Source organism: Tachysurus fulvidraco, chromosome 19, assembly GCF_022655615.1.
Source record: "Tachysurus fulvidraco isolate hzauxx_2018 chromosome 19, HZAU_PFXX_2.0, whole genome shotgun sequence".
Lineage (NCBI taxonomy): Eukaryota > Metazoa > Chordata > Actinopteri > Siluriformes > Bagridae > Tachysurus > Tachysurus fulvidraco.
Window position 1 is genome coordinate 15,944,140 of NC_062536.1, and position 27,357 is coordinate 15,971,496.

At 36.6% G+C, this 27,357-nt stretch overlaps 2 protein-coding genes and 1 long non-coding RNA gene across 5 annotated transcripts; 2 read left to right on the plus strand and 1 right to left on the minus strand.

Moving 5' to 3' along the window:
- The first annotated feature begins 2,179 nt into the window (after positions 1–2,179).
- On the plus strand, positions 2,180–3,713 carry nopchap1 (NOP protein chaperone 1). 2 transcript variants are annotated; one of them, XM_027151217.2, is made up of 4 exons: positions 2,180–2,335; positions 2,797–2,871; positions 3,008–3,135; positions 3,230–3,713. In XM_027151217.2, exons 1-4 carry the CDS (start codon positions 2,257–2,259, stop codon positions 3,395–3,397), a joined length of 450 nt encoding a protein of 149 aa, XP_027007018.2. In that variant the 5' UTR covers positions 2,180–2,256; the 3' UTR covers positions 3,398–3,713. The 2 variants fall into 2 exon arrangements, with proteins under 2 accessions (XP_027007018.2, XP_027007017.2); XM_027151216.2 differs by having other exon boundaries at positions 2,181–2,335; positions 3,002–3,135.
- Positions 3,714–5,013: 1,300 nt separating this feature from the next.
- LOC125139508 lies at positions 5,014–11,220 on the plus strand. 2 transcript variants are annotated; one of them, XR_007138538.1, is made up of 6 exons: positions 5,014–5,268; positions 7,418–7,457; positions 9,119–9,247; positions 9,904–10,062; positions 10,250–10,371; positions 11,069–11,220. It is a non-coding gene; the product is annotated as an uncharacterized LOC125139508 (long non-coding RNA). The 2 variants fall into 2 exon arrangements; XR_007138537.1 differs by lacking the exon at positions 5,014–5,268 and having other exon boundaries at positions 5,291–7,457.
- A 1,168-nt stretch (positions 11,221–12,388) lies between these two features.
- Positions 12,389–27,052, minus strand: aldh1l2 (aldehyde dehydrogenase 1 family, member L2). Its single transcript, XM_027151579.2, has 23 exons — positions 26,844–27,052; positions 25,830–25,974; positions 22,848–23,082; positions 22,450–22,615; positions 22,251–22,352; positions 20,659–20,748; positions 20,256–20,390; positions 19,686–19,811; positions 19,509–19,600; positions 18,760–18,907; positions 18,524–18,643; positions 18,302–18,429; positions 17,669–17,819; positions 17,507–17,577; positions 17,303–17,408; positions 16,459–16,546; positions 16,179–16,272; positions 15,696–15,795; positions 15,454–15,552; positions 15,157–15,322; positions 14,548–14,653; positions 14,238–14,437; positions 12,389–13,934 (listed from the first exon to the last, which is right to left on the minus strand). The coding sequence occupies exons 1-23, from the start codon at positions 26,889–26,891 to the stop codon at positions 13,879–13,881; spliced, it is 2,772 nt and encodes a 923-aa protein (XP_027007380.2). The 5' UTR covers positions 26,892–27,052; the 3' UTR covers positions 12,389–13,878.
- Positions 27,053–27,357: the final 305 nt, after the last annotated feature.

The window sequence follows — 27,357 nt, forward strand, 5'->3', positions numbered from 1 at the left end:
TGTGTGTGTGTGTGTGTGTGTGTGTGTGTGTGTGTGTGTGTGTGTGTGTGTGTGTGTGTGTGTGTGTGTGTGTGTGTGTGTGTGTGTGTGTGTGTGTGAGAGAGAGAGAGAGAGAGAGAGAGACGTTTTCATTCTTTTAACTACTTTAATTCCATGAATACAGATTCAAATACAAGATTCCAAAATAAGATAATATTACAATGTCTACTGTGTTAGAGAAGTGCTAAAAAAAAGTTCTTAGCATAACAAATATCAATCACCTGATTTACTAGAATTTCAGGACATGCAACATTTCTGGAAAACTTCTACTACTGAAGTACATGTAAACAAACCATGGCTTGACATCAGACAGTAGTCTGACCGGTCACCTCCACAGAACAGACAAAAAATACTGAATACACAGGTGACAAGTATTTTAAAAGAATTTGAAATCGAATGGCAGGTTAATGTGCTGAATACCAAAGAAACCACTGTGACCACTGTGTACTTAGAGCTCTTTGTATCTTACTGCTCCCCTGACATAATGTACTTAGGCTCATTTAATGTAAGAGACTACAAGCCTTATGCACTGTGGTTATAAAAATATAATAAAAGAGATGATCTAAAAATTAATCTTTCTGACTCAATTACAGCATTGGCCAGACTCGCTCATTCAAATGAGCACACTGATCTAGAAAAAGAAATAAGAAATAAGCAATTCTTCATGCTGAATGAACACAGAGATGAGGTTTATTGCAATCAGCCATGAAGATGAGTTATGAGATGCTCACAAAGAACATTCGATTAACCCCACAAACCACTGCTTCCAAGCACTATCCTTTTCTTTTTCTTATCTAACATGATAACTTCATCCTGAACTTCCAGAGTACAAACGCTCCAGCTGTTGTTTCTCTCTTTAAGTTTGGTACTGTTTAATTTTTCCATGTTAATTTTTCTAAATTTTAAACTACCTGAACTTGACTCCAGCTTCAACTTCAGAAGAGGTACAGTGAATGGTGCTCTGCAGACTCTCTTTCTCTCAAGACTTGCCAAAACTAAGGAGATTACTGTTAGTTCACAAGCTACACAAAGTCTATTTATGCTTCCCAGATGCACCTAAACAATTTGTGCTTCTTGTCGTTTTAAACCTTACTCCATTAAACTAATAAAAGGAATAGTTCTCTAAACTATTCATGATGTCACCTCATCTTTTACAATTACATAAATCCATTTAGGGCTAACAATATCCCACAGCTCAATAATTTATTTACTATATTCAAATCAGAAACATCATTAAAAAAATTCATACATGACAGTAAACAAGGAGATTACTCTTTTATTTTCAGTAACTGCTTTAACCTGCACAGGGTAGATCTGGAGCTTATTCCCTCAACACTAAACCCACAGCTTGAATTTGGCACCAGTCTACTGCAGGACACCATGCACCCTTATCTTGTGTAATATGTCCATGGGTCGGTCGATCGATCTCTAGCACAGCTAATCTGCCACCTGCATGTTTTAGACAGAGGTGAGAAGCATTCAAACCCATGAGAACACAAGAATAAGCTTAGAGACACTACATAAACTGTAACATGTGCTGAGAATCTAATAATTATATTATATTATATTATATTGCATTTGGTGATTTACTCATTTATATTTTTTTAGCTTTTTTTGTGTCTTTAACGTATAATGAATGCATTATTTCTTTGTGTTTCTTTAGTATTATGTGTTATTCATACAACTCACCGCTAGCCGGCGCATTATGTTATTCGTATAGCTCACCGCTAGAGGGCACAGCGTGTTATTCATATAGCTCACCACAAGAAGACACACTATGTTATTTATATAACTCACCGCTAGAGGGCGCATCGTGTTATTTATATAGCTCACCACTAGAAAGCGCATCGTGTTATTCGTACAGCTCGCCGCTAGAGAGCGTAGAGTGGTGTTGTTCATAAAGATCACCGCTAGAGGGCACAGCGTGTTATTCATATAGCTCACCACAAGAGGACACACTATGTTATTTATATAACTCACCGCTAGAGGGCGCATCGTGTTATTTATATAGCACACACTAGAGAGCGCATCGTGTTATTCGTACAGCTCGCCGCTAGAGAGCGTAGAGTGATGTTGTTCATAAAGATCACCGCTAGAGGGCGCCCAACGTTATTCACACATCTTACCACTAGAGGGCACTCAGTGTTATTCACGTATTTAAAGGCCATTTTTTTCTTAACTCTTCACCCGGAAGTCGTTCGGGTAAACACATCGCACATGTTGAAGATGGAGCACAAGAAAAGTAACAGTACTAAAAATACCTCTCGGGATCTGCTGGTTTGCGGGAACGGACAAGGTAGCTGGATTTATTTACAAAACAGAGCGAATTGTTCATCTTTTGGTTTAGCGGTGAATGTTTTTGTATAATTATTATTATCTAATATGCATTATTTAGTTAAAAAAAAGGTCTCTGAATAAATAAATAAATAAATAATCCTGTTCAATTAATAATGGTCCTGATGGGTTAAAAATGACACTTGGCTGTTTGTAACTATGAACAATGTGACTCATGAATTGTGTTGTTGTTATTAACTGGTTTTAAATCCAAAATTTGATCAGACATGCAGTCAGATCACAAGTGTTACATCACAAGTGTTCACCAGAATGATGCTTCTAATAATAATCATTATAATAAAGTATTAAAAAAAAAACGGATTAATCTTCTTTCCCTAACCCTTATTATTATTATTATTATTATTATTATTATTATTATTATTATAACTAAAGGTTATTATCCTATGTTTCTTTTAATTGCAGGAATTCATGATAAGCTGTTACTGAAATCCAAGAGCGTGTCGTCACTGCAGACAGAAAAGGTTCCGAGAAGCAGCGGTGAGGATTTTGTTCTTTCTACAGTCTCTAATCTTGTGTTCCAGTCTGGAGGTGTGATGGAGCAGAGCAACAAGACATGAGTATACATTGTTCTTTGTTTAATAATGTTACCTTTTAATTTGTATGTCAGTTCTAGACAGACTCCAGCATTTCCTGCCTCAGATGGCTCTGGCTAATGAGACATTAAGGCAGCAGATGGAGAATCTTCCCGTCGGTCACTTCGACATTGAGAGTGTTGAGGAAGCAGAGAAAGTCATTGAGATGGTAAGACCTGGTCACCTTCCTCCTAATCTAGCTTTGTTATTGACACACTGATGTATGTATCTTGTTAATCATGCTTTGTGTGTTCGTTAAAAAGGATGTTGCTGTGGTGGAGCTTGAGGGTTCAGACAGTAGCAAGGAAGAGGAGTCCTCCTCCTCCTCCTCTGAGAGCTCAGATGAAGAGATCAATACAGAAACACTTAAACTACCTGGCAACCGAAAGAGAAAGGCTAACATTGAAATGCTGGAAAAAGAGGGAGAATGACTCGAAACATCTCCTGATGGAAACCGCTTCTTTACATTATACACACAGACAGTCTGGGACTCTCACTCTGAAGACTTGTGCATTCCTGTAAACATGGACCTGAAAGAGAGCATAGTTCTCAGCTTGCACGCTGAGTGATGGACATGGATGAGGTGGAAGTGCTGAGGATGTTTACTCAGCCTGGACAGTTCAGCCCCAATATATGTGGATGTGTGTATGAGAGAAAGACCTTCACAGAGGTTCTGTAGATATGATAAATGTGTCAGACTAGAAAATTCTGGTACTGTTTAGCCACAAATAAACAATTTTTCTCTAAGCTGTTTTAGGAAATTTTGAACATTTATTCTCGTCACAAATCAACTGAAATTGTAAAGTAATAGAACAACTTTTGATGACATCTTACTATACAACAATAATTATATTTTATTTATAGTTGCCTTAAAGTCACTCAAGGTCACCATACAAATTCAAACAAGTAATAAATAATAAACGAGAAACGTAAACAATAAACTATATAAAAAAAACACATCTAACATTAAACATTTAAGGAGATATAAGCATAGCCTAAGATCAAGTGCTTCTTGAGCGTAGAGCTGTATAAAATCTGAGAGGTGTGGTGGAGCAAGGTTATGAAGAACTGTAAAAGTGAGGAGAAGAATCTTAATCACTTACAAAACATTACTGTTTAAGGCATTAGTCAGGATGCTGTTGGGTTTCTGTATGTAGAGTATCATGACTCCATGTTTAGCTGCTGGTGAGTAGTGTAATTGCAAGGGGGGTGGTGGTAGTTAAAACATTAGTCAGGATGCTGTTGGGTTTCTGTATGTAGAGTAGTATGACTCCATGTTTAGCTGCTGGTGTAATGGGAAAGTGCATGGGTTTGCCATCCCTGCTAGGCAGTTTACATCTGTACTTTATAACACTGGTACAGGGATATAAAAAAATCACAACTAAAGCTTTTAGCTTAAGGTTCAACACGGTATACAACTCGGCTACTAAGCCCAGTAGACGGTAGGCCACCTAGAAACAGAAATACTTAGAAAACTGTAGTGAGTCAGTAACCTATGTGTAGTGTGGCATGGCAAAGAAATTCGCAAATAACTTCCCAAAACCTTTTGGCCTCTAGTAAAACATGTTACACAGAGAAGTGATTGTAGTTTATGCCACACATCAGTAGGTACAGATAAAGAAACATGAATGTGTTTAATGAATCATTCAGTGAACTTTTATCAACCATATTTGCCTTAAAATATCAAATCAAATTTTATTTGTCACATACACATATATACAGGGTACGATGTGGTGAAATGCTTTTTGCAACTGTCCGGTATATAAGCATAAAAAAAGGAATGCAATTTAGGATAAAAAAAAATCAACCAAAACCAAAATGAGAGAGATAAATAAAAAAGTATAAACAATATGAAAACTATATAAAATATGAAAAATAAAGTGGAAAAATAATGTATATACATAAATATACATAAATGTGTATGGATTTTAGGGATTGTCCTTAAAGTGTCCATGTGCAGTAAGGTGTGTAAATAGTGTATATAGTGAATAAAGTGGCATTGTGCTGTGCAAGTCCAGAGTTAAAGTGTCAGTGCAAAAAAGGTGTGTGTAAAAATAGTGTAGATAGAGAGAGAGGTCTAGTACTAGATCCTGGGTGTTTCCTGTTTAAACTCCGAATGGCCTGTGGGAAGAAGCTTCTCCTCATTCTCTCTGTGTTTGCTTTCAGGGAGTGGAAGCATTTCCCTGACCGCAACAAAGAAAAGAGTCCATTGGGATGGCTGAGATCTTTTACAATCTTCCTGGCTCTGGTCCGGCACAGCGTGCTGTAGATGTCCTGCAGGTCAGGGAGCTCGGTGTGGATGGTAAGTTCAGCTGACCGCACCACACTCTGGAGGGCTTGGCTGTCCTGCATGGTGCTATTCCTGTACCAGGAAGTGATACTACCTGTCAGGACGCTCTCATTGGTGCAGGTGTAGAAAGTCTTTAGCACCTGAGAGGGTAGAAATATCTGTAGTAAAATATCATCAGTTCAACTGAAAATGAATCAAACATGAGTAATAGAAACAATTCTGTTAGCACTTTGTGTCTTATTCTTTTTAGAACTTGGTTTATTAGTGTTAATCAATATAATACAGTATATAGTATAAATTATTTCTATACATACACCCACACACCATATCTCACAGAGTACACCCCTCACATTTTTGTAAATATTTTATTATATCTTTTCATGTTATAACACTGAAGAAATGACACTGGAATCCTCTTCCAGTCCTCCACGATGACATCATGGAGCTGGTGGAGGTTAGAGAACTTGTGCTCCTCCACCTTCTGTTTGAAGATGCCCCACAGATGCTCAATAGGGTTTAGGTCTGGAGACATGCTTAGTCAGTCTATCACCTTTACACAGTACATGTTGGAATTCGTGGTTTCCTCAATGAACTGTAGCTCCCCAGTGCTGGCAGCACACATGCAGCCCCAGACTATGACACTCCCACCACCATGGCTGACTGTAGGCAAGACACACTTGTCTTTGTACTCATCATCTGGTTGCCACCACACACGCTTGACACCTTCTGAACCAAATAATTTTATCTTGGTCTCATCAGACCACAGGACATGGTTCCAGTAACCTTAGTTATAACCATGTCCTTAGTCTGCTTGTCTTCAGCAAACTGCTTGCGGGCCTTCTTGTGCATCATATTTAGAAGACGCTTCCTTCTGGGACGACAGCCATGCAGACCAATTTTGCGTATACTCTGAGCACTGACAGGCTGACCCCCAACCCCTTCAACCTCTGCAGCATTCATAAGTCTATTTTCCAATCACAACCTCTGGATATGATGCTGATCACATGCACTTAACTTCTTTGGTTGATCATGCTAATTTGCCCCAATTTGGACATTTTCACTTAGGGGTGTACTCAGTTTTGTGGCCAGCGGTTTAGACATTAATGGCTGTGTGCTGAGTTATTTTGATGGGACAGCAAATTTACACTGTTATACGAGCTGTACACTCACTGCTTTACACTGTAGCACAAGGTCATTTCTTTAGTAAAAAAAGATTTCAGTTCCAGGTTGTAACACTAGAAAATATAGAAAGATTCAGGTAGTGAATACTTATACCTGAAGGCAACCTGTAACTGAAATTGACTTGAAACTATCAGTCTATACAAAAGAGCCCATAGAAGTTATACAATGAAAAACAAATTAATTGTCTAAGACAAGCTAAAAGTTTTGTATAGATCAAATTAAATCAAATTTTCACATACACAGATCCTTCTGGTATTACTGGTTACACATTCAGCATGAACTGAGTGGATTTTTACCTTTATAATTAAACAAAAGGGTCATGTGACCTGAGTACATTTCCACTCTTCCTGGAACAAAGCAGGCACAACATCATGTAGACAAACAGCTTTGGATACAAGAGAAACAGAATGAACAGAATGATCACTGAATTTAAAAATAAAATAGACAAATTATGGCTCAACTGTGATTCTGAATGAGAGACCTTGGTGTTAAGAAGTTATGTTTAATCATGACACGTGTGTGTGGGCTTCGTTTCTTTCTAATTTTTGTAAACAGTCAAAATATGGAAATGTAGAAGCCTAGAATCAAACTTGTTGCATTTAACCTTAACCAACTAACTAACTAACTAACTAACTAACTAACTAATATATATATACCAGTTGTAATTGTGTTGTGCAATATACTGAATTTAAGATTTGTCTTGCTGTTCAGTTTGATATGACACAATAGATCACATAATTCCAATGTATGTTTTTAGGCCACACCTAAAACCAGCCTGACATGTAAACTGGAATCAGGATGTATTTGTGTACAGTTTGCATGTACTTGTGTTGTGATGTTCTTTATATCACACAGATTTTCCTTTATGAATCATTTTGTCTGTTCGAGAAAAACATTTTGTTTCTTGTATCTGGACTAATTATAACAATGGATTATTTGTTTAACGACACGGATATAGATAAAATTTTCTCTGTTTCAGTCCAGGATCAACTGTACAAGGTTCGAAAAAAGATTTCAAGGTAAAGTGACAAATTTAATCAGACGTTATTTGAAAAATAGACCTTCAGGTATTTACACACGTTATGTCTTTAGTGTTGGTTTAAATTTTAATAATAATAATAATGCAAGATTATTTTGGCAGCTTTATGATTTTATATAAAATAGCGATAAATACAAATAAGTGTACTTAAAAGTTTTTAAGACAATGTCCATTGTTAAAAGCGCTATACAAATAGAATTGAATTGAATTTTTTAATTTTATTTATTAATATACTTTATATGTATAGTCAAAATGAAACTCATCAATTAAACTCTTAGAAGTCATCCCTACTTACCTTGTTACATGATACCAGTAAAAATTAAAAGAAATCTATGACGTGATTGTAGAAAGTTTGTGACGTGTTCAAGATCTCATAGAATCTTCATACAGCTACCCGTTACAGCCTGAGTGACAAGATTTTCTCAAGGCAATATGGTGTGTTTATATATTCATACAATAATACGTTTGAGTAAATTATATTAAATTCGAGTGCATTTTGACTTGTAATGGTTTTAACCTAAAATTCAAAAAGAGGACTATATATACAGTACAGAAAGCTATTTTAAGCTTAGCTTAGCTTAGCCTTTATGCTAGTTAGGTTACAGTGTTAACCTATGCCTAAGAAGCCAGAGTAATATATTGTGCTAAAATATGAATAATTAATGATGGAATACACGCATATTTGTTTTTAATTCCTGGGCTATTACATTTGACTCAATATTTTTGGTGTTTTATCTGGTGTTGTTAATCTCTTCTGGCTAATTATTTCAACAGACTCGTCTCTGTCATCTTGTGTATTATTATTAAAACTTATAAACTTATTATTAAGTTTAAGGTTAAAGATTTTAACAGCCTAACGAGGATTACCTACACGATTTAACTTGGGAAGCCAGGGTTTTTTATTAATTCTATGTGAAGAATGACTTTCCATGTGTAAAAAAGCCATTTTATATGAATGTTTTTCAGGCCGTTAACGTTACAAACAATGTGAGTCATCAAGAAGCTAGGTGTGCTAGTTACAGTTCAACACAAACCCACGTGTATGTTGTTAACTCTTTTCAGTTGTGTTTAGTTAGTTGTGAATACTCTGAGGCTGACAGAAAAATTAAAGTAGAAAAAAATAGAAGATTTTGTGACATTGAGCATTGGAAGCATGTACCGAGGTTGCCATCTTTTTCTACACGTGGCCTATTGTGTACTGTAGGTTGTTAATAATAAGATCTTTATGTTATAGTATTGCCATATACTGGTTTCTAATTAGAAATGCACTTACCTTAGCATTTAATGGTAACGTTTAATGTAAATGTTAAATTGTAAAACTGTTCAATATGTAACTGTAAATGAAAAAAAATGTATTCAATAAAACTGCTACCATCCTTTGCTTCTGTACATTCACCCTACCCAGAGCATTTTACTTTTTGTCAGATTCCTGTATTTATCAGACACAACCTTGCAAAAGGGTTTTCTCTAAATCTAGTTTGAGAACAATATTTTTCACTACTATGCATTTGCTGCTCAATAAATACAGTATCTTTTGTGATTCTAAGGGTGTTTATTGGATTTGACTAAACACGTGTGTGAATAAAGATTGTTTATTGTTTATTCAGACTTCAGTTTTGTTTCTTTTCTTGACCTTTTCAGGTTCCAGTTCAATGTAAGGAAAACCCAGAAGGCCAAAATGGATGTATCATATTTGAAAACATTTCATATAGACTTCCTGTGTTGGATGCCTATGTTTTGAACCATGGCCACCGAAACTCAGCTCTGAGGGTAAGACAGAAAACCATTATTAAGATAAGCTTAGCATTAAAGGTGAAAGTTACACCTAAAATATAAGGATTTGTTTAACGTAAAGAAAAGTAAGTGTAACCGAGTGTTTAAAATTGGGTTTGCCTAAACTGAAATGTATTAAAATAAGAAACGGAGGCTCATAGTTTGGTCATGAACTCTTAATTATTCTTCATGGCGGCAATGTGGTGCGCCACACCGAACTCCCAGAACACACTGCATACCTGTGCGAGCCCTGAGGGGAAAATGTATTGCACACAGATCACAGTGCAAATGCACTCAGTATAACATCAAAATGCAATGTACTCCAACTTACAGATTAAGTCTGTTACATAAGCATTTAATGGTAACATCATTTAATGTAAATGTTAAATTGTAAAAATGTTCAATATGTAACTGTAAATTTGAATTTTTTTATTCCCTAAAACTGCAGCATTTTTTTTTACTTTTTGTCAGATTCCTGTATTTATCAGACACAACCTTGCAAAAAGGTTTTCTCTAAATCTAGTTTGAGAACAATATTTTTCACTACTATGCATTTGCTGCACAATAAATACAGTATCTTTTGTCATTCTAAGGCTGTTTATTGGATTTGACTAGACACGTGTGTGAATAAAGATTGTTTATTGTTTATTCAGGTTCCTATTCAATGCGAGGAAAATCCAAAAGGCCAAAATGGGTTTGTTGTATTTGAGAGCAGATCATACCGAATAGCTCTGTCGGATACCTACGCGGAGGAGGATGGCCATCAACAATCAGTGTGTCATGAACCACGGCAAAACCATGTAGCACCGAAGGTAATGCAGAAAGCCATCTTTTATGATAAACATAGTTTATACGAAAAACATTTATTACGAAAAGTCAATTGTAAGAAGTACACTATCTTTACTGATAGTTTTGTTTCTGTATATGAATAGATACTCTATTATTAAATATGGCCTATACACCAGACTTCAGTTTTGTTTCTTTTCTTGACCTTTTCAGGTTCCAGTTCAATGTGAGGAAAATTCAGAAGGCCAAAATGGATGTATCATATTTGAAAACATTTCATATAGACTTCATGTGTTGAATGCCTATGTTTAGGACCATGGCCACCAAAACTGAGCGTAAGACAGAAAACCATCATTAAGATAAGCATTAGCATTTAAGATGAAAGTTACACCTAAAATGTAAGGATTTTTTTTTAATGTGAGGTTGGTTTATTTTAGTTTATTCCATTTATAAAGCAGCATCCATCCTAATCCTACATTCTAAACCTCATAAGAAAGAAAATTAAGTATGGGAACCATGGAATACTTTAAAGCTTTTAAAATAGATGACAAATGAATCTGAGCAATGCACTATGAGGTCCTTAAAGTTTTGTTTTTTATTGTGCTAGGATATAAACAGAAGTTATCTAGCTAGATTAGCTGGCTAGTCAGGTGTTGTGTAAAAAAATAATCTTCCTCCTACATACCTCATTTTTTTCTCAGACACCTATAACATTGCTAAAGTTACTCATCTTTCTAACTAACATTATGTTTACAGGCTAGCAAATGGTGATGCTAGCTATCTAAGCTAGTTACCTGGTTAAACTGCAAACTATTTTAATTTGGTGGCTAAAGATTCAAAATAAAATAAAAATCAGGGACACTCACTTTATACCTTACACAGGCTAGTTGTATATGACTTTATCTGCTGCTTTAATAAAATGAGACCCTTTTTGTTTTGTTTACTGTGCATCCATCATTCTGAGAATTTTGAGGCATTTGTCAGTGTTTGCTGTATGTAATGTCTTATCATGTATGGTATGTTTTATTTCAGAGTATGCTGCCTGGATCACCTGGAGCTGAACAGCTTTGTACACCATCAATTTGCAGCCTCGTGTAGAAAACCATGAGCCGATCCATGAACATGAAGTATTAAATCCTGTACATATCAAATGATTACTTTTGTATTAAACTATTAGTCATTTCTATGTTGTTCTTGTGTTTACTTGTACTTTTTTATTATTGTGTACCATTTTGAAGTATAGACTTTGGTTCAGTGAAGTATAGACGGGATGGTTCAGTGGAGCTTTGAGAGTATGTTTAGGGAAATTGTCCTATTAGAATGTTCATTTTTGACCTACAGTAGTATGCTGGAACCTGGTCATTAAAAACACACCCATACATCATGATACCACCACCATGCTTCACTGTGCCGATGGTGTTCTTAGGGTGAGGACTTTTGTTCAGTTCAAGCTATGATTGTCCTCAACTACAAACTGTTGTAGAAATTAGATTATTTACATTTACATTATTTCCTGTCCAGTGTAACCCAAATGAAAATGTGATTCACTTCTGAGTCTGGTTCCTCTCAGGGTTTCCTCTTCATATCATCTTGTCCTCCCCACTGTCGCCTCAAGCTTGATCATTAGGGTTAAATATTCGAGATAAATAATAACTTAAATTTAATCTGTTTCTATACTTCTGTAAAGCTGCTTTGAGACAATTTGAATTATTAAATGCGATAGACAAATATATTGAATTGAATTATCCTAAAAGTCATGATATACAGATATATATTTGTGGGGTACAGAAGTCTAAAATCTGAATCAAGTCTTTACAATTGGAAATAAACAGTTTTTATTTTTATTTAAATCTTAGAATAATTAAAAAAGTAAATGTTAATTTCTGCTCTATTTTTATTTGCCTATTTAAATGTTAGCAAATCTGTGATGCTGATCATGTTAACTGCTTTGGAGTAACTTGTAGAGCCCATGGCAGCTTGAATTATCATTAAAAAAAACAACAACAAAAAAACATATTAACTCTTAAATTGAAATATTTAAAATGATAAACTTTTCACTCAAGTTGTCAGTAATATAGTTTGTAATGAAAACTGTTATGAATTAAAAAAGTAGAAGCATTTAGAGTTAACATATAGTTAATCTTCTGCTAACATATGCAAATTTAAATGATTGTCCAAGCAGTTTTACACATTTCTTGAATAAATTATGATGACAGCTAATCACCAGGGTAGATGTTGCAGTTAGTTATTACTGTCACTTGAATTTCACTGCTGTAATTTAACTGCTCATTTGTTGATTTGAGGAAATTGAATGACCTTCTTTGTAAAGGAGACTTAAAGAACCACAGAAACGATGATCCATGTTCAGTTTATTGTTGATAGGATTTAATACTGTTGCTTTACAGTAGCTGCTTGGCAATATAAATACTGTCTTTCTCAGATAATTCACAGCTCGTACAGAAGATTGTGTTCATTTGCAAAGTTGCTGTTGACATTCTGTTGAAATACTGGCAGTTTATGTAAGACATGTCTTAATGTCAAAAAGGAAAACACCACCCTGAAACAAAAAATTATACTTCTTAACACAGGTACAACAGAGCTTGATGGGAAGGTCTCTAATATAAAGCATAATAATCCGGTTTTGATGTTAGCTCTTAAAAACAATAAAGAGCCATAATCTTTCCTCATTCACCATTTTCCATTGAATTATACTAATTGGAAATTAAACACAGGTAGTGGAGATCTTGGTGCAAACATCGGTCTCAGAATGCAATGCAAATCTATATAAAGCAGTGAGTTATGATGGAGTTGAGACTTGGCTTGGCTAGTTAGTGATCGGTGAGATGACTAGCATGATAGTTGAACCTGTGGAAGCTGGTGTGTTGTCAACCACCATTGTGAGTAATGTAGGAAAATGAAAACAGGCCAAAAAAAAGAGTTAATTCAGCATTTCATTACTAAATAAATCCTTTGAAGATCATGTTAATTATGAATATTATTATATACGGTGGATTTTACCTTTAAGACTATAATAGTGTTAAGTAAAATGGTTTCCATGGAACACTTCATAGAAAATGTTTTCTGGTAAAGAACTGGGTTTAATCTATTTCCAGTACGTCCAGTCCAAACAGATGGATGCCTGATAAAGCATTGCAAAAAAAGTTCCAAACTCTCCTTCATATACACCGCTCCGAATCCTTTTTTTTTTTTTCAGACCATCACATGTACAGATTCAAAACATGATGTACTTCCTGTCTGGAATGGAAAGCAATAAATATAAAGAAGGATCATTCGTTTCTTTCTCTATAAAATATTTACATGATTAATTTAAAACAGGATTTCCGGAGGTGGCATGTTTATTAAGAGCCTACCTCAGTGAGGTAGAAATATTGATAGTGATTTAAAATAGGTTTTGGATTTCTTAAGATAAAATACGTTAAATAAACACCAGATACTGTGTGTGGATTTACGTAAGGAACCAAAATCTTCCTAAATAAAATAAGTGTATTGTTCTTTTGATGATAAATCAGCTGGATACTGGCAGTGTCGTCTGATAAACTACATCATTGTGAAGCCATAATGATCCACGCTTTTCCTAAGTTGCTATTTCTACATCCTTTGAGCGATTTGTGGCATACTGAGCTGATTTGGCATTTTCCTTAAGAAATTTAAAAGAAATTGTAGGCACAAATATTGTTGTGGCAGAGAGGGCTTTAAAAACAAACAAAAAAAAAGCCCTTGCCAATCCAAAAACCAAACAAGATGGTAGATGAAGCATGAGATTTGCTTTCCCATCCACTGCCTGGTGATTCAGCACAAAGTCCAGCAGGTAATGTTTTCTCTTAGTATTCCACTGTCACAGCTTTTGTTCTGAGATATTCATGAAGAGCTTCCTCACCTATAAGATGTGAAAGTGATTAGTCAGTATGTATTAATTCATTTTCTATAATAATATTATATTAACATTTATACATTAATTACTCATTTATACAGCTGAGCAATTGAGTGTTAAAGACCTTGCTCAGGTGCCCATGAGTGATGACTTGGTGGCCCTGGGATTTGAACTCACAACCTTCTGATCAGTAATCCAACACCACAATTACTGAGCTACCACTTTCCTAATATTAACAGTTCCTCCACATCACCATGTCATCACTCCAAGTCCTGTTTTATTCCTCAAGTCAAGAATCACTGTGCTTACCGAGATCCTTCCCAAAGCCAGACTGCTTGAATCCTCCGAACGGCGTGGCCACGTCCGTCTTGTTGTAGGTGTTGACGAACACGGTTCCAGCTTCCAGCCTCTCGCTTACGTACATGGCTTTGTTGATGTCACGCGTAAAGACTCCGGATGCCAGACCAAACTCTGTGTCGTTGGCTCTGCTTAATACTCCATCTACATCACTGATAGAGAAGCATCCTTTGAGAACAGGTGCATCTACAAGTCTCTACAAGCTTTAACAAGATTTCTCACAGAGTCGTTTTGCTGCTACCGAGGCACTTATAAAACTTACCCATCCTTAAATTTCGACACCACCATGATGGGGCCGAACGATTCCTCTTTAGCCATGAACATGTGATCCTCTACGTCTGTGAAGACTGTCGGCTCCATGAAAAATCCTGTACAGATATACACAAAGCACACTGTGTTTACACTTTGTTCTTATGACATTTTATTTAAATGGAAATGAAAGGAAAGTCAGCAAAGTCCAAAAGTTTTATATTATTAGTCTTCTAACTAGTGTGTGTTAATTGAGCTTATGTTTGTCTGTTATTTGGTTTGGTGACATTGGTTTAGTTTGGTTTGGTGGATAATAAGATAATTGTTTCACTGATTGATGTTTCTTTGATTCAGAAATGTGGTAATGGAAAAAGAAAATCTTTGTCAAGCTTGTGTAAAATCACAACAATCCCCTGAGTGACTGAGAAACAAAGGATTTGATAATTATATAAATATCTAGTTTTAAATATTTTAATATATTTACTTTCTTTTTTGTTTGTTGGTTCAATTTGTGCATTATAGCTCAGTATCTCAACTCAAAAAAACACTATCTGCAACTCAAAATACATGTTTGATTTGCTTCCTGCAGTGTTCACACTTTCTTGGACATGGGAAGTCTTACCAGGTCTGTCCACCTGTTTTCCCCCGTACACGAGAGTGGCACCCTCCTTCACACCGATCTCACAGTACTCCAGTAACTTGTCGAGGTGGGCCTTGTGGTTCTGAGGGCCGTGATCTGTAGAGCGATCCAGAGGATCTCCAATCTTCATTTTTTTAATCTCCTCCACCTGTGCATGTCAGTGGATTGAGTAATCAGCCCATGTTATTTCGTACAAGTATCTTTTACATTAAAATTGGGTGAAAACAACTATTAATGTACATGAAGCATATTTCTTGAAAACAAGGGGTTTGAACCCACCACTCGATGGATGAACTCATCATGAATAGACTCTTCAACAAACAGTCTGCCTGCAGCAATGCAGTTCTCTCCCTTGTTGAAGAACACAGAGCTCATACCCTGTACACACACACACACACACACACACACACACACACACACACACACACACACACACACACACACACACACACACACAATAGATAAGTCTGAAATTTGCACTTTACAGTAACCTCAGTCTCTGAGTGTTTCCTGGCTCTCACCATCCTCACAGCCTTGTCAAGGTCACAGTCGCTAAAGATAATAAGAGGGGATTTGCCACCCAGCTCCAGAGACACCTTCTTCAAGTTACTGACTGCACAGCTGCAGGAAGAAATGACATCATGTTAACAGAGTGTACTTTCAATGGTTTCACAGAGCTATAACAGCTGTAGAGACATGCAGAGATATGACTGGTATAATCATTATAGTTTATTATACATTTTTGACATCAGTCAAAATTTTTGCAGTCTATAACTATTCAGATTTTGTGAGCCTTAGATTCATGCGCTGACGGAAGTAGAATCTGTCATTGTAGTTCGTGCACCTCAAGGTTAAAAACACAATTTTTACTACCATTGTTAAAAAGTGACCTGTATTTGTATGATTTTATGCACTGTGCTGCTGCACATTATAAACAATGTTACTGGTGTTCCTAATAAAGTGGCACATAGAATGATGGTACATAGAAATTGTACAAAGCTTACCTTTTCATGATTTGCTTGCCAATGGGGGTGGATCCAGTGAAGCCCAGCTTACGGATATCAGGGTGATCAGACAACCTCTGTCCAACCATACCACCTAAAAGTCAATCATCATCGCAAATATTCTTTTTAATTTGTAGAAAAATAACTATAGGGCTATAAATATAGGGCTTCTGTCCTTGCTTTGTTAAAATATTCAGACAAGACAGGTTTTCTTGCTAATTTTAAAGGTCATAAACCGTACCAGGAGAAAGTGCAGGTAATGGAGCAGTAGTGTGATTACCTGATCCTGGTATGATATTGATGACGCCTTTAGGAATGCCTGCTTTAGCAGCCAGCTCAGCAAACTTCAACGCTGTCAGTGGAGTCACCTGGATAGATTTGAATAAAGAGATTTATTTATATTTTCTTGATTTTGAGACAGATTACATAAAATCCAGGGCTCCAATATGGTAACCTGCTAATTCCTGACCCGTGGCTCCCCCTCAAAACAGCCAGAGGGAACACTCACCGGAGTTTTGACCCACTTCCTGATCGAGCTACTAGCAGTTTCCACTGGCATCTAAGAAGCTTGCATGCCGGCACAAAGTACTGTTCCTTTGTGTGCGTACCAAGTCTTACGTTATCTGTGATTGATTTGCCTGTGAATGACCTCGTTCTTTTTTTTTTTTTGTTTAGTTTTTTCTCGTTTGTGACTTTCCCTCTGATTTGTTTGCTAGTGTTGTTTGCTTTACTTTTTTTTATGTCCCTTTTACCGCGAGTTTGGATTACGATTTGGATTTGGTTGCTGTTGGTGATCTGTGAAAAAAATCTACATATGGGTCCTACATGCAATGACTGGAGTTCCATTACACCATAATTAAGCACATGGCAACATCACATGGCAGAGAGAAAGAGAGAGAGAGAGAGAGAGAGAGAGAGAGAGAGAGAGAGAGAGAGAGAGAGAGACAGAGACAGAGAGAGAGGGAGAAAATACAATCCCTCCCACCCTGAGAGCACAGAAAATTCTGTTCCTATGATTCCAGCCACAGATGGCAATAGTATTTTTGTTTAACGTTTTCTGTTGTGCCACTCAGGAGCCACAAAGTCTTATAAGCTTAATAAATATTTGCCGGTGTGTGTGTTACCTGTGCAGGTTTTAAAACGAGTGTGTTTCCAGCTGCCAAACAAGCTGCGCTCTTCCAAGCCAGCATCATTAGAGGGTAATTCCATGGAATCACAATGGCACACACCCTGGTCCAGAATGAGAGTAAAGATTAACCTCAAAGTTACACACAACTTTGTTTCGTCCTTTTTATAGTTTTATTTCAAACACAAATATATGCACTCACCCTATAGGTTCTTTCTTAGTGAAGGTCAGGTTACGGTTGGGTCGGGCCTGGTTGATGGGTATTGTTGTGCCCTGTGGAAGACAGTGCATGCATGTAAGACATATATATTTAACATATGATCATGGTCATGAGCAAAGCCAATGCACACCCTCTCATACGTACATGGATCTTGTCACACCAGCCAGCAAAGTATCTGAAGGTTTGAATGGACATGCCCACATGTGTCTTTAGGGCAAGTGTGTAAACAGCACCCGAGTCAATGGCCTCGATAGTAGCTAACTCCTCCTGATGCTCCTCCATGAGATCAGCCAGCCTGCACATAGATGCAAATGTTGTTTTTTTTTAGTTTTAGATAACTGGTAAAATAAAAAAATATTAATAACTTATTAATGTAAACAGATTTTTAGATTTTTGACATTTTTCACACTAAAAATTAATTCAAAATAAAAAATTAAAATAATTCAGTAACTAACAGTTCACAGACAGCTGACCAATTAAAAAAAGTAGTATGTTCTGAAAGGTGTTCATTGAGACTGAGATCTGATTAATGTGAAAGCCATACCATATTTCTATTAATCAAACCATTCCTTGTGCCCTGTGGCTATGGGCGGAGTCATCCTGAAAGCAACCATGCTTGATTGTGATAGAAATGTTTCATGCTAGGATTAAGTGATCGGTCAGAAGAATGCTATACTGACTTGCAGTGACTCAGCAGTGAACTGTTTTTTCTTTAATTTGTCAGATGTCTGTATGTAAATTAATGGAGGCAACTATTTCAAAGGAAGTATTATTTACTTGTAAAGCAGCCTTCCACGGTCGCGAGGGTTCATTTTCCCCCAGGGACCCGTCTCGAACGCATCTTTAGCTGCAGCCACTGCTCGGTCTACATCAGCAACGGAGGAAAATGCCACCTTACATATCACCTTCAGGACAAGGTCAAAAAACACAAAGGTCAAAGTCAGACTCATTGTGTGCGTGAGCATAAGAGCACAAGTTTGTGCATGATGTGTGACCCACAGAGCCATCCGTAGGGCTGATAGTCTCGTAAGTCTTTCCATTCTCTGCATCCTCAAACTGCCCATTGATGAAACACTGGTACGGCATCTTCAGGGTCATGTTATTGATGTCTTTTGTTGCCTGGAAATTGTAAATAATACAGTGTGTAACTTCCTTGGCACTGAAAGATGGCACTAAAAATATCAACATCAGTACAACATGTCTGGATAAAGTTAAAGATTGCACAAGTTACTTACGTAACTGATGACCAGCTCCTCTTCTTGGTCGTCTCCTCTCAGACGGCGTACAAACATCTGCATAAACTCCTGGAAGGAAGTAGCCATGTAGACATCCTCATTCTGCAGCTGTACACCTCCACACTTCTGTTTGATCTCCTCCACCAGTCTGACAAACACACACAAATAGTCCATGTTTACTATTTGCATTATTTTACATACTACTACTACTACTACTACAACTACCACTACTACTACTACTACTACTAATAAAATCACAAATTATTTAAAAAACACAAGAATAAGATAAAATATATCTCTATATGATTTCTAACACAGAACATAAGAAATCACATAGGATAAAGATGGTAAAATAAAATAAATATTATGATTAATTAAAAACAGAAGAGAATATACAAATAAAGTCTGTAAAAGAGAAACAAGACAGTAAACATTTTGTATATAAAAATAAACTAAACCAGAGCAAATCATGATACATTAGCTAATTTATAAATAATATTCATATGGTCAATTACAACGGTAACAGTATCAATACTTTTACATACATATTATATAAAATAATATGTATATAATTAAATACAATTATGTTTATAATTATAAACAGTCAATTATATATTCATATAGTCAGTTATATATTTATAGTCAAATGTACATGTAGTATGATATATATTCATATAGTCAATTCCTATACCAAATAATAAACTGTACTGACAATGAGATCACAAATTCCAGGTAAATACAGCACATACCTGACCACATCCATAGATGCAGCTCCAGACTTAAAGAAGTCAGTTGTGTCTTCAATTATTGCCACGTTGCTCAGAATGCCCTTCCAGATCCCCTAGAACAGATCACCAGAAGATCATCATGTTGTTTCTTCTCTTCTTTTTTCTTCATGTTCATTAATCTACACCTCACACACATACCCTGATGTCCTCTGCCATTTTCTTCTCCTCATCAGTGAGCTGTACGATGCTGGTTTCTCCTGACGAGAAGTACTTGGCAGCTGGAATCATCTTTCCATCTTCAAACTGCAGACTTTTCACCTGAAGCTGCACAACCAGCACAAAACCGATTTATCAACAATTAAGTGCTCAGTTGTTCCATGATGCAAAAAATTATAAAATGAGGAAAAAAGAATACTTTGTTGGAAAGCGCAATGACTGAAGTACAGCTTAAAATTATTTAATTGAGTTAAATGAGTAGTAAAAAAAAAGCCTCAATTCACACACTGATTCTGATAATAGATTAGTGTTAATAATAATAATCATAAATCTGATGGTGCAAGCTAGCTGAATGCTAGCAGCTAGCTGTCACAGTACAAACTGCTGTAATGAATACAAAGTGTACAAAGCAACAGACAGATTATGGTGATGGATACAGAGCAAAGTTATGGGGGTTTTTGTAGGAATCAACTCCATAAAGGAATTCAGTCCTATGTGTGAGAACAGAAGACAAGACTAAAGGCCTAGAAACAGTGTACATGAGAGTGTTACCGCTTTGCCATCAGAGCCAAAAAGCACAAGGCCCGAGTTGGTGATGAGTCCTGGCTGAGACGCGTCATCAACATCCACCGGCTGACCTAAAGGAACTGGACCACTCAGCATTGATGACCCATAGAGTGTCACTGGCTACACAACACACACTAGATTAATACCTTAATAAACATTAAATATGCACCTAATGAATGTCTTAAACCTATTACATATCTGGTAGTGGGAACATTTACTTAACCACATAGCCTGAAATTCTGTTCTGTTGTGTTAAGAAGTATATCTGTTTCTATTGGTGATCTTTCTGCTAGAAGTCTTAGAGATATTAGAGATATAGATCAGTTATAATCTGATAATCTGTGCGAAAGAACATCTGCATGTATAGAATGCCGAGTATACTACACACCTGTCCATCAAGGACGACCCAGGCTCCAGGAACTTTATCATGGCCACGAATCCAGTTATGAATAACATTAGCAGGCTGAGCCATGTTCACCTAGAGGGGCGGTGGGGGGTGGGAGAGAGAGAGAGAGCGAGACGGAATGGGGAGAGGTTAAATGAGTTTTAAATAACCCTCTTCTCCTGTTACTTATTTTAGCTTCTAGTAACAGAAGAATTAAGGCAGCAGAACAACATTCCAGACATTGACCTCTGAACTACAGTAAGTCTGTTATATATCCAACACTCAGCTTTATTTGATCACTTTCTCTTCCACACACATTTCTAGTAAATTCTCCAGAGACTTAGATTTTATCTCATTTTATGAGATAAAGTGAGCAAATGAGGGTTAAGGCCCTGGCTTAAGGGCCCAGCAGAGGCAGCTGGGTGGACCTGGGATTCAAGCTCACAATCTTCTGAACATTGGTCAAATGCCTTAACCACTAAACCACAAAAGGTCCGACTTCCCGATGCTAGCTAAAGATTAGGTGAAGCTCGAACACAAAAAAGAGGAGTAACATAATGACCATTGTCAACTGGAATAAGTTTGACTTCATGGTTACTGAATTTTACACTGTAAGAATAAAGTTTGTATTTATTTATTTTGTCATAAAGCTAGTGAATGACAGTAAAATGATTAATTTCACTGGATTGTTTGTATTGTGGGGGGCACAGTGGCTTAGTGGTTAGCACGTTCGCCTCACACCTCCAAGGATGGGGGTTCGATTCCCGCCTCCGCCTTGTGTGTGTGGAGTTTGCATGTTCTCCCTGTGCCTCGGGGGTTTCCTTCGGGTACTCCGGTTTCCTTCCCCGGTCCAAAGACATGCATGGTAGGTTGATTGCCATCTTTGGAAAATTGTCTGTAGTGAGTGATTGCGTGAGTGAATGAGTGTGTGTGTGCCCTGCGATGGGTTGGCACTCCATCCAGGGTGTATCCTGCCTTGATGCCCGATGACGCCTGAGATAGGCACAGGCTCCCCGTGACCCGAGGTAGTTTGGATATGCGGTATAAAATGAGTGAGTGAGAGAGTGAGTGTTTGTATGGTTTGCCTTGATTTAAACTTGTGTAAGTCAGTCAGTACTTCTGTTCACCCTTCATGTTTGTCATTTGTACTTTGTTTGAATGCTACTGAATTATAATCAGTTGAATATACTCAGTTGTACATTTGTCATTGTCATTACAACTGAGTAAAACCAAGCTGACTGATACTTCTGTTCACTCACTGTGTAAGTCATTTTTAACAGATTTAATTTTAGCTTTGTCTATTTATCCTGTAACAATGGTTATATGAACCAGTATAGGCCGGTTTGTCTATTATATTATATTATATTATATTATATACCAAAAAACTTTTTTTGCTCTAAATTACATCATACCTGAGGAAACAAATTTGGATAAACAGTAAATTTACAATAAACAATAAACAGCTGCCCACATCAGAAAAATCAACATGGTGGCAATAAAATAATAAATGAAACTAACCTATGATAATGAATTGAAATGATACTGTCTTAGACAGATTCAGCTCTGTACATGTCTGGAAGTAGAAATGTACTTACTTTGGCATTGGATTTCTTCTGGATGCCTTCGTAGCTTGCTCCCTCCTCAGGCTGTAGAATTCTGGGAGCTTTGCCGTCTGCAATAAGCTGCACTGCCTCCACCTGTTTAAATCCGCATGTTTTACGTATGTTTTGTTGTCATGGCATTACAGTTCCTAAGAATACTGTTGTACATAAAGTAAGCAGGAGGCTGACTTACCATAGCTTTAATTCCCTCTGGGAAGAGGAAGCGGTTGTAAAGTGTGTCTACAGTGTCGTTCGGCTCCACAGCACATTCCTTCTGCAGAAGGATGGGACCAGTGTCCAAACCATCATCGGCCCAGAAGATAGTGAAGCCGCCTTTTTGATCGCCCTCAATCAGAGTCCTGCACATACACATGTGGCTCCATAATGTCAAAGGACTGGGCTTATAGTAAATCTACACAGGCCCAAATAAACTGAGACAACATAGTGTGTAAAAAACTCCATTAACCTGGATGAATATGCTTATACACAGTTACGTACAGGGATTCTATGATTATATGCAGAATATCCTTTATGAGATACCAAAATCACATGAGATAACACCACACACATATATGAGCAGATGTAGCGTACCAGTTGATAGCAGAAGCTCCTCTGTGTCTGGGCAGGAGAGATGGGTGGTAAATAATGGAGCCTTTTTTGGGATAATTGATCACATTCATTGGGATGAACTGGGAGCAGAAGGGCATGACGTTCAGTTCTGCGCCCACAGCCTTATAGGCATCCACCACCTCTGGGATTGGTTTCCCTTTCACACGCCAGCGCGGGAACTTAAACACCGGTGTGCCATCTCTTTCCGCAGCCACAGCTGATAAACAGGTTTAACAAACAGTTTTAGTTCAGATAAGGATACACGGCTGCTGCCTGATAACAGCCACCTAAGTACACGGTTACAGGACTTTAATGGACAGAAAGATTTTTGACCGTAAGAGAAAATCAAATAATAAAATAATAATAATGATATTAATAAAAAAAGAAAAACATAAATTGCCAGACAGAGAATTTTTATCGTTTTTTTTTCTTCTCAGGGTAAACATCCCTAAATTAAGTCACACATTAAAGTCAACCTAAAACTATTTAAAAAAATAAATGACAGGAAATTATTATAAAAATTTATTATGAACAATTATGGATCAATACAGTGGAAAAATTCTAACAATGCTATTTTAGAAAAAACATCTGTTTTATCAGTCACACCCCACTGCAGGTTTTCACTTAAGATTGAAAATTTTTTTTTTTATTCAAATTTTTTTTTTTTTTTTTAATATATTGGTTACATATAATTTTGGCTACACATCCACGTGTCCAAGTTAGTTATTGTAATTACAATCTACAAGAGTAAAAAGTAAGAAAGTGTACATTTATCTGTATTTTTATCTTAATTCATTAAAATTCTAATTTTAACAATTTCTTTAATTTTAAAGAAATAATATTGCAAAAAGACAAGTCATTCACCATGAAGACTTTCCTGTCATTAAAAACATAAGTTAGTCAGACTATTATGACCTTAAAAATGTGTTGTGTCAGAATTATCTGTTGTGTTTGTCAAATATGTTTAAATGTGTACTGAATTAAATATATTTTAGACCAGAATGTACTATAAGTGGACAAATAAAATAATGAAGGTGAGGAATGTAAGTCTGGACTTGAGTAGGTGGGTTTGTGTTATTTATTAGACTATTTGGAGCTTCTTTCTGCTCTTCTGCAAAACAATGAGACCCTTATAGAGAAGACCAGCTGCTTAAAAGCCTCTCTGACAAGACAGACACAGACACCCACCCCCTCTTATACACACTACCATTTACATACATGCACGCACATACTCGTTTTCTCTACATACTCACGAGCCATCTGTTTACACACACTACAGTTTACATTTCTCTCTCTCTCTCTCTCTCTCTCTCTCTCTCTCTCTCTCTCTCAATAAGCTTACTGTACACTTTATTAGGAACACTTACTGTACAACTTTACATTAATCCAGTTATCTAATCAGCCAATTATTTGGATCATATAGATACAAGTCAAGAGCTTAAGTTTTTCAATGCACACATCAAACATCAGAATGGAAAAAAAATCAGTTTCAGTACTGTGTAAGAACTGAACTCAATCCCAAATATGAAACAAAAACATTGACGTGCCCATACAGGGGAGTGTGTTACAGTACCCAGACTTTTACCCAGCTTCATACTCTAAACCAGGGGTATTCAATTAAAATTCCAAGAGGTCCAGTTACTAAAATTTCCTCCCAGCAAAGGTCCGAATCTTATATTGTCACTTAAAATAATGTACCCTCACGTTAATAAAATCAATAACGCACATACATTTCTATATCATTTATAGTTAAATTTCAAGTGTTTTCAAAGTCTGAACTTGTCTGGCACTTGAATGGAAAACAATCCTGTAGTTGTCTTTACTACATGTCAAGTAACAGACAACAGACAATGAATTTCTTCTGAATAAAATAAATAAAAAGTGCAAACACAGCTTTGAGCAGCCTGAACTTAGGGCCTATATTTCAAGTAATGTAAAACATTCAGAATCTTTTGAATAAAATAAAAGTGCTTTTAATCTTTAAGAAAAAAATTCAACAAAAGACTTTTGAGCTGCCCCTTTTTTAAACATTAACTACATTAATAACACAGTAACCTTTAGGCAAAAGGACATTTCAAGTGAAATAGAACAGGGCAGAATTTACTGAATAAAAGAAAAGTGCAGAGCTTTGAGCAGCTCCCTTTTTCCTCTCTCCTTTCCACCTCTCCTTAATCCCTTTCCACCTTCCGTTCCTAGTGAGCGAAATGGACATGTAACTGTCCTGCCAGCAGATTGAATCTTAATTGTCCTGCCAGCGTAATTAGGTGCATTACTGCCACCTTCTGCTCTGGAGTATGGAACAGAAACAATATACATTAACTGCGCATGAATGAAAGATTTATCTATTTAATATCAAAGAGCTTATATAATCTTATAATATTAGATTATAATAATGAGATGCTTAATATGATAATATTAGAATTTTAACAGGTCCTGGCAGACCCGTCACTTGGTCCGGATCAGGACCGCGGTCCGCCATTTGGTGATGCCCGCTCTAAACTCTACTCCATTTATTGCCATTTTTCATGGTCTAAAGATTCCATTTTTAAACCCATGTGTTTTCTTAGGAAATGTTCCAATCCTATCTGCTTGGAAACGAACTGATTTAAAGCCGTTATTACTATGTATTTTAATCAATTACATTTTGATTATACAGTAATTAGGACTCTATTATGTTCTATTTTGTTTACAATTTAAGCAATTAAAAAAGTGTCTTCTTTGTGTGAGAAACTATCTTGAAGATTCAATGAATATGCAAATTAGCTTATGATGCCATTGGGCAACTTCTATAGCTTTCAGTAGCTAATAGTTAAAAATTAAGTTTAAAACAGATTTAGTAACACTGCTACATAAATGTTTTTTTGCTGATGAATTTTATTAAAGTTTCACTTTATTATTAAAACTTAAATAAATAAAAATCCCTTCTGGGATTATGATGCCCAGCCCCCTTGTGCTGTCACTCACCCAATGGGTCAGCCTTCCCATCTTTATCCGGGACAGTGAACACGCCCACCACCTTATGACCCTGCTTCCGGAGGTTTGTGTACACTTCCTGTCCAAACAGGCTCTGACCAATCAGTGCCAGTCTCAGCTTATTTTGATAGCGAGCCTGTGTAGAGAAGTAGATCATTTTCAGTGACAAGACGATATTAACTTAACAAACTGCACACAATTTTTTTTAAGTTGTATTAACGTAAATAATGTGTAATAGTGCTGTCGTTGTTTTGCTGTCTTTTAACCAGCATATGTGAATATTGTGACATAAACCTAATAGAGAACCGCTCTAAACATATGGGTTAAAGTTATTTTATGCTTTTAGTGCACGTAAGAAGCTAGAAGTTTATAGTAGTAGATTGCTTTACGGTTGTAGGAAACGGCAGGTTTGTTAGACTGATAACCTCCCAATTACACCCAAGATAAGAGCTAGAAACCGTCATTTAACGACTTGAGTCAGTCAATTTCAATGTTGCACTCATCAAATAAAAGAGGAGCTATTTATAAATAACGCTTTTGCGTGTCTTTAGTAATGTGATATGCTGTGCAATAGTGCCGTTTTTATAACACTTGCTGATGCAACTCAAAGCATGTATTTCTGCTGGAGACACACACACACACACACACACACACACACAGAGCGAGAGAGAGAGACACAGATAGACAGACAGACAGAGAGAGGTTAACTTAGTATGGCAACGTGGCCACAGAACTATACTGCGCCTCTACATCTCCAACAAACAAAGCTCTCCGAATGAGACATTAATATTACACCACTGACTGTCCTTTAATTATCCAGACTCTTACTGTTTTTTTGCTAACCCTATAACCATAACCCTATACCCATAACCCTATTCCATTAACCCTACACCCTTACCCCATATCCCTCTACTTTTAACCCTATACCCTTCACTTCTGCAATTTTTCATTCATTGCTAACAGCAACAAAGCCTGCAGGATTAAACAGGCGACAGCGTTACTTACGGAGGATGTGGAAAATCTCCTAACGAAGGTGCTAACCGTCCACAGCATCGCGACAATACAACGATTTTAATCTAAAAACTGCAAAAAAATAAGTACACTTTGGACGCACTGCTCCCCACGAGCGCGTGTATTCGAGCGTGAACAGATCTGATTCGCTTTAGCCAATCTATTTGACAGACGGACGTTGTGGTGGCCCTGTGCGTGCGCGTCACTTTTCTGTACGTGCGCGCACCCGCAGAATCAGAATATGAATCAGAATCAGGATTATTGCCAGGTACTGTATGGTCTACGTGTACAGGAATTTGTCTTGGTGTGTTGGTGCATAGAAATAATAGAGAAGATGCATAAATATAAAAAACAAATGTTATAGATAGATAGATAGATAGATAGATAGATAGATAGATAGATAGATAGATAGATAGATAGATAATGAATAAAAAATACAAAATAATGATAATAATAATGTGTATGACCATACATATTTACAATGAACAAACAATTTTATGTGAACTAG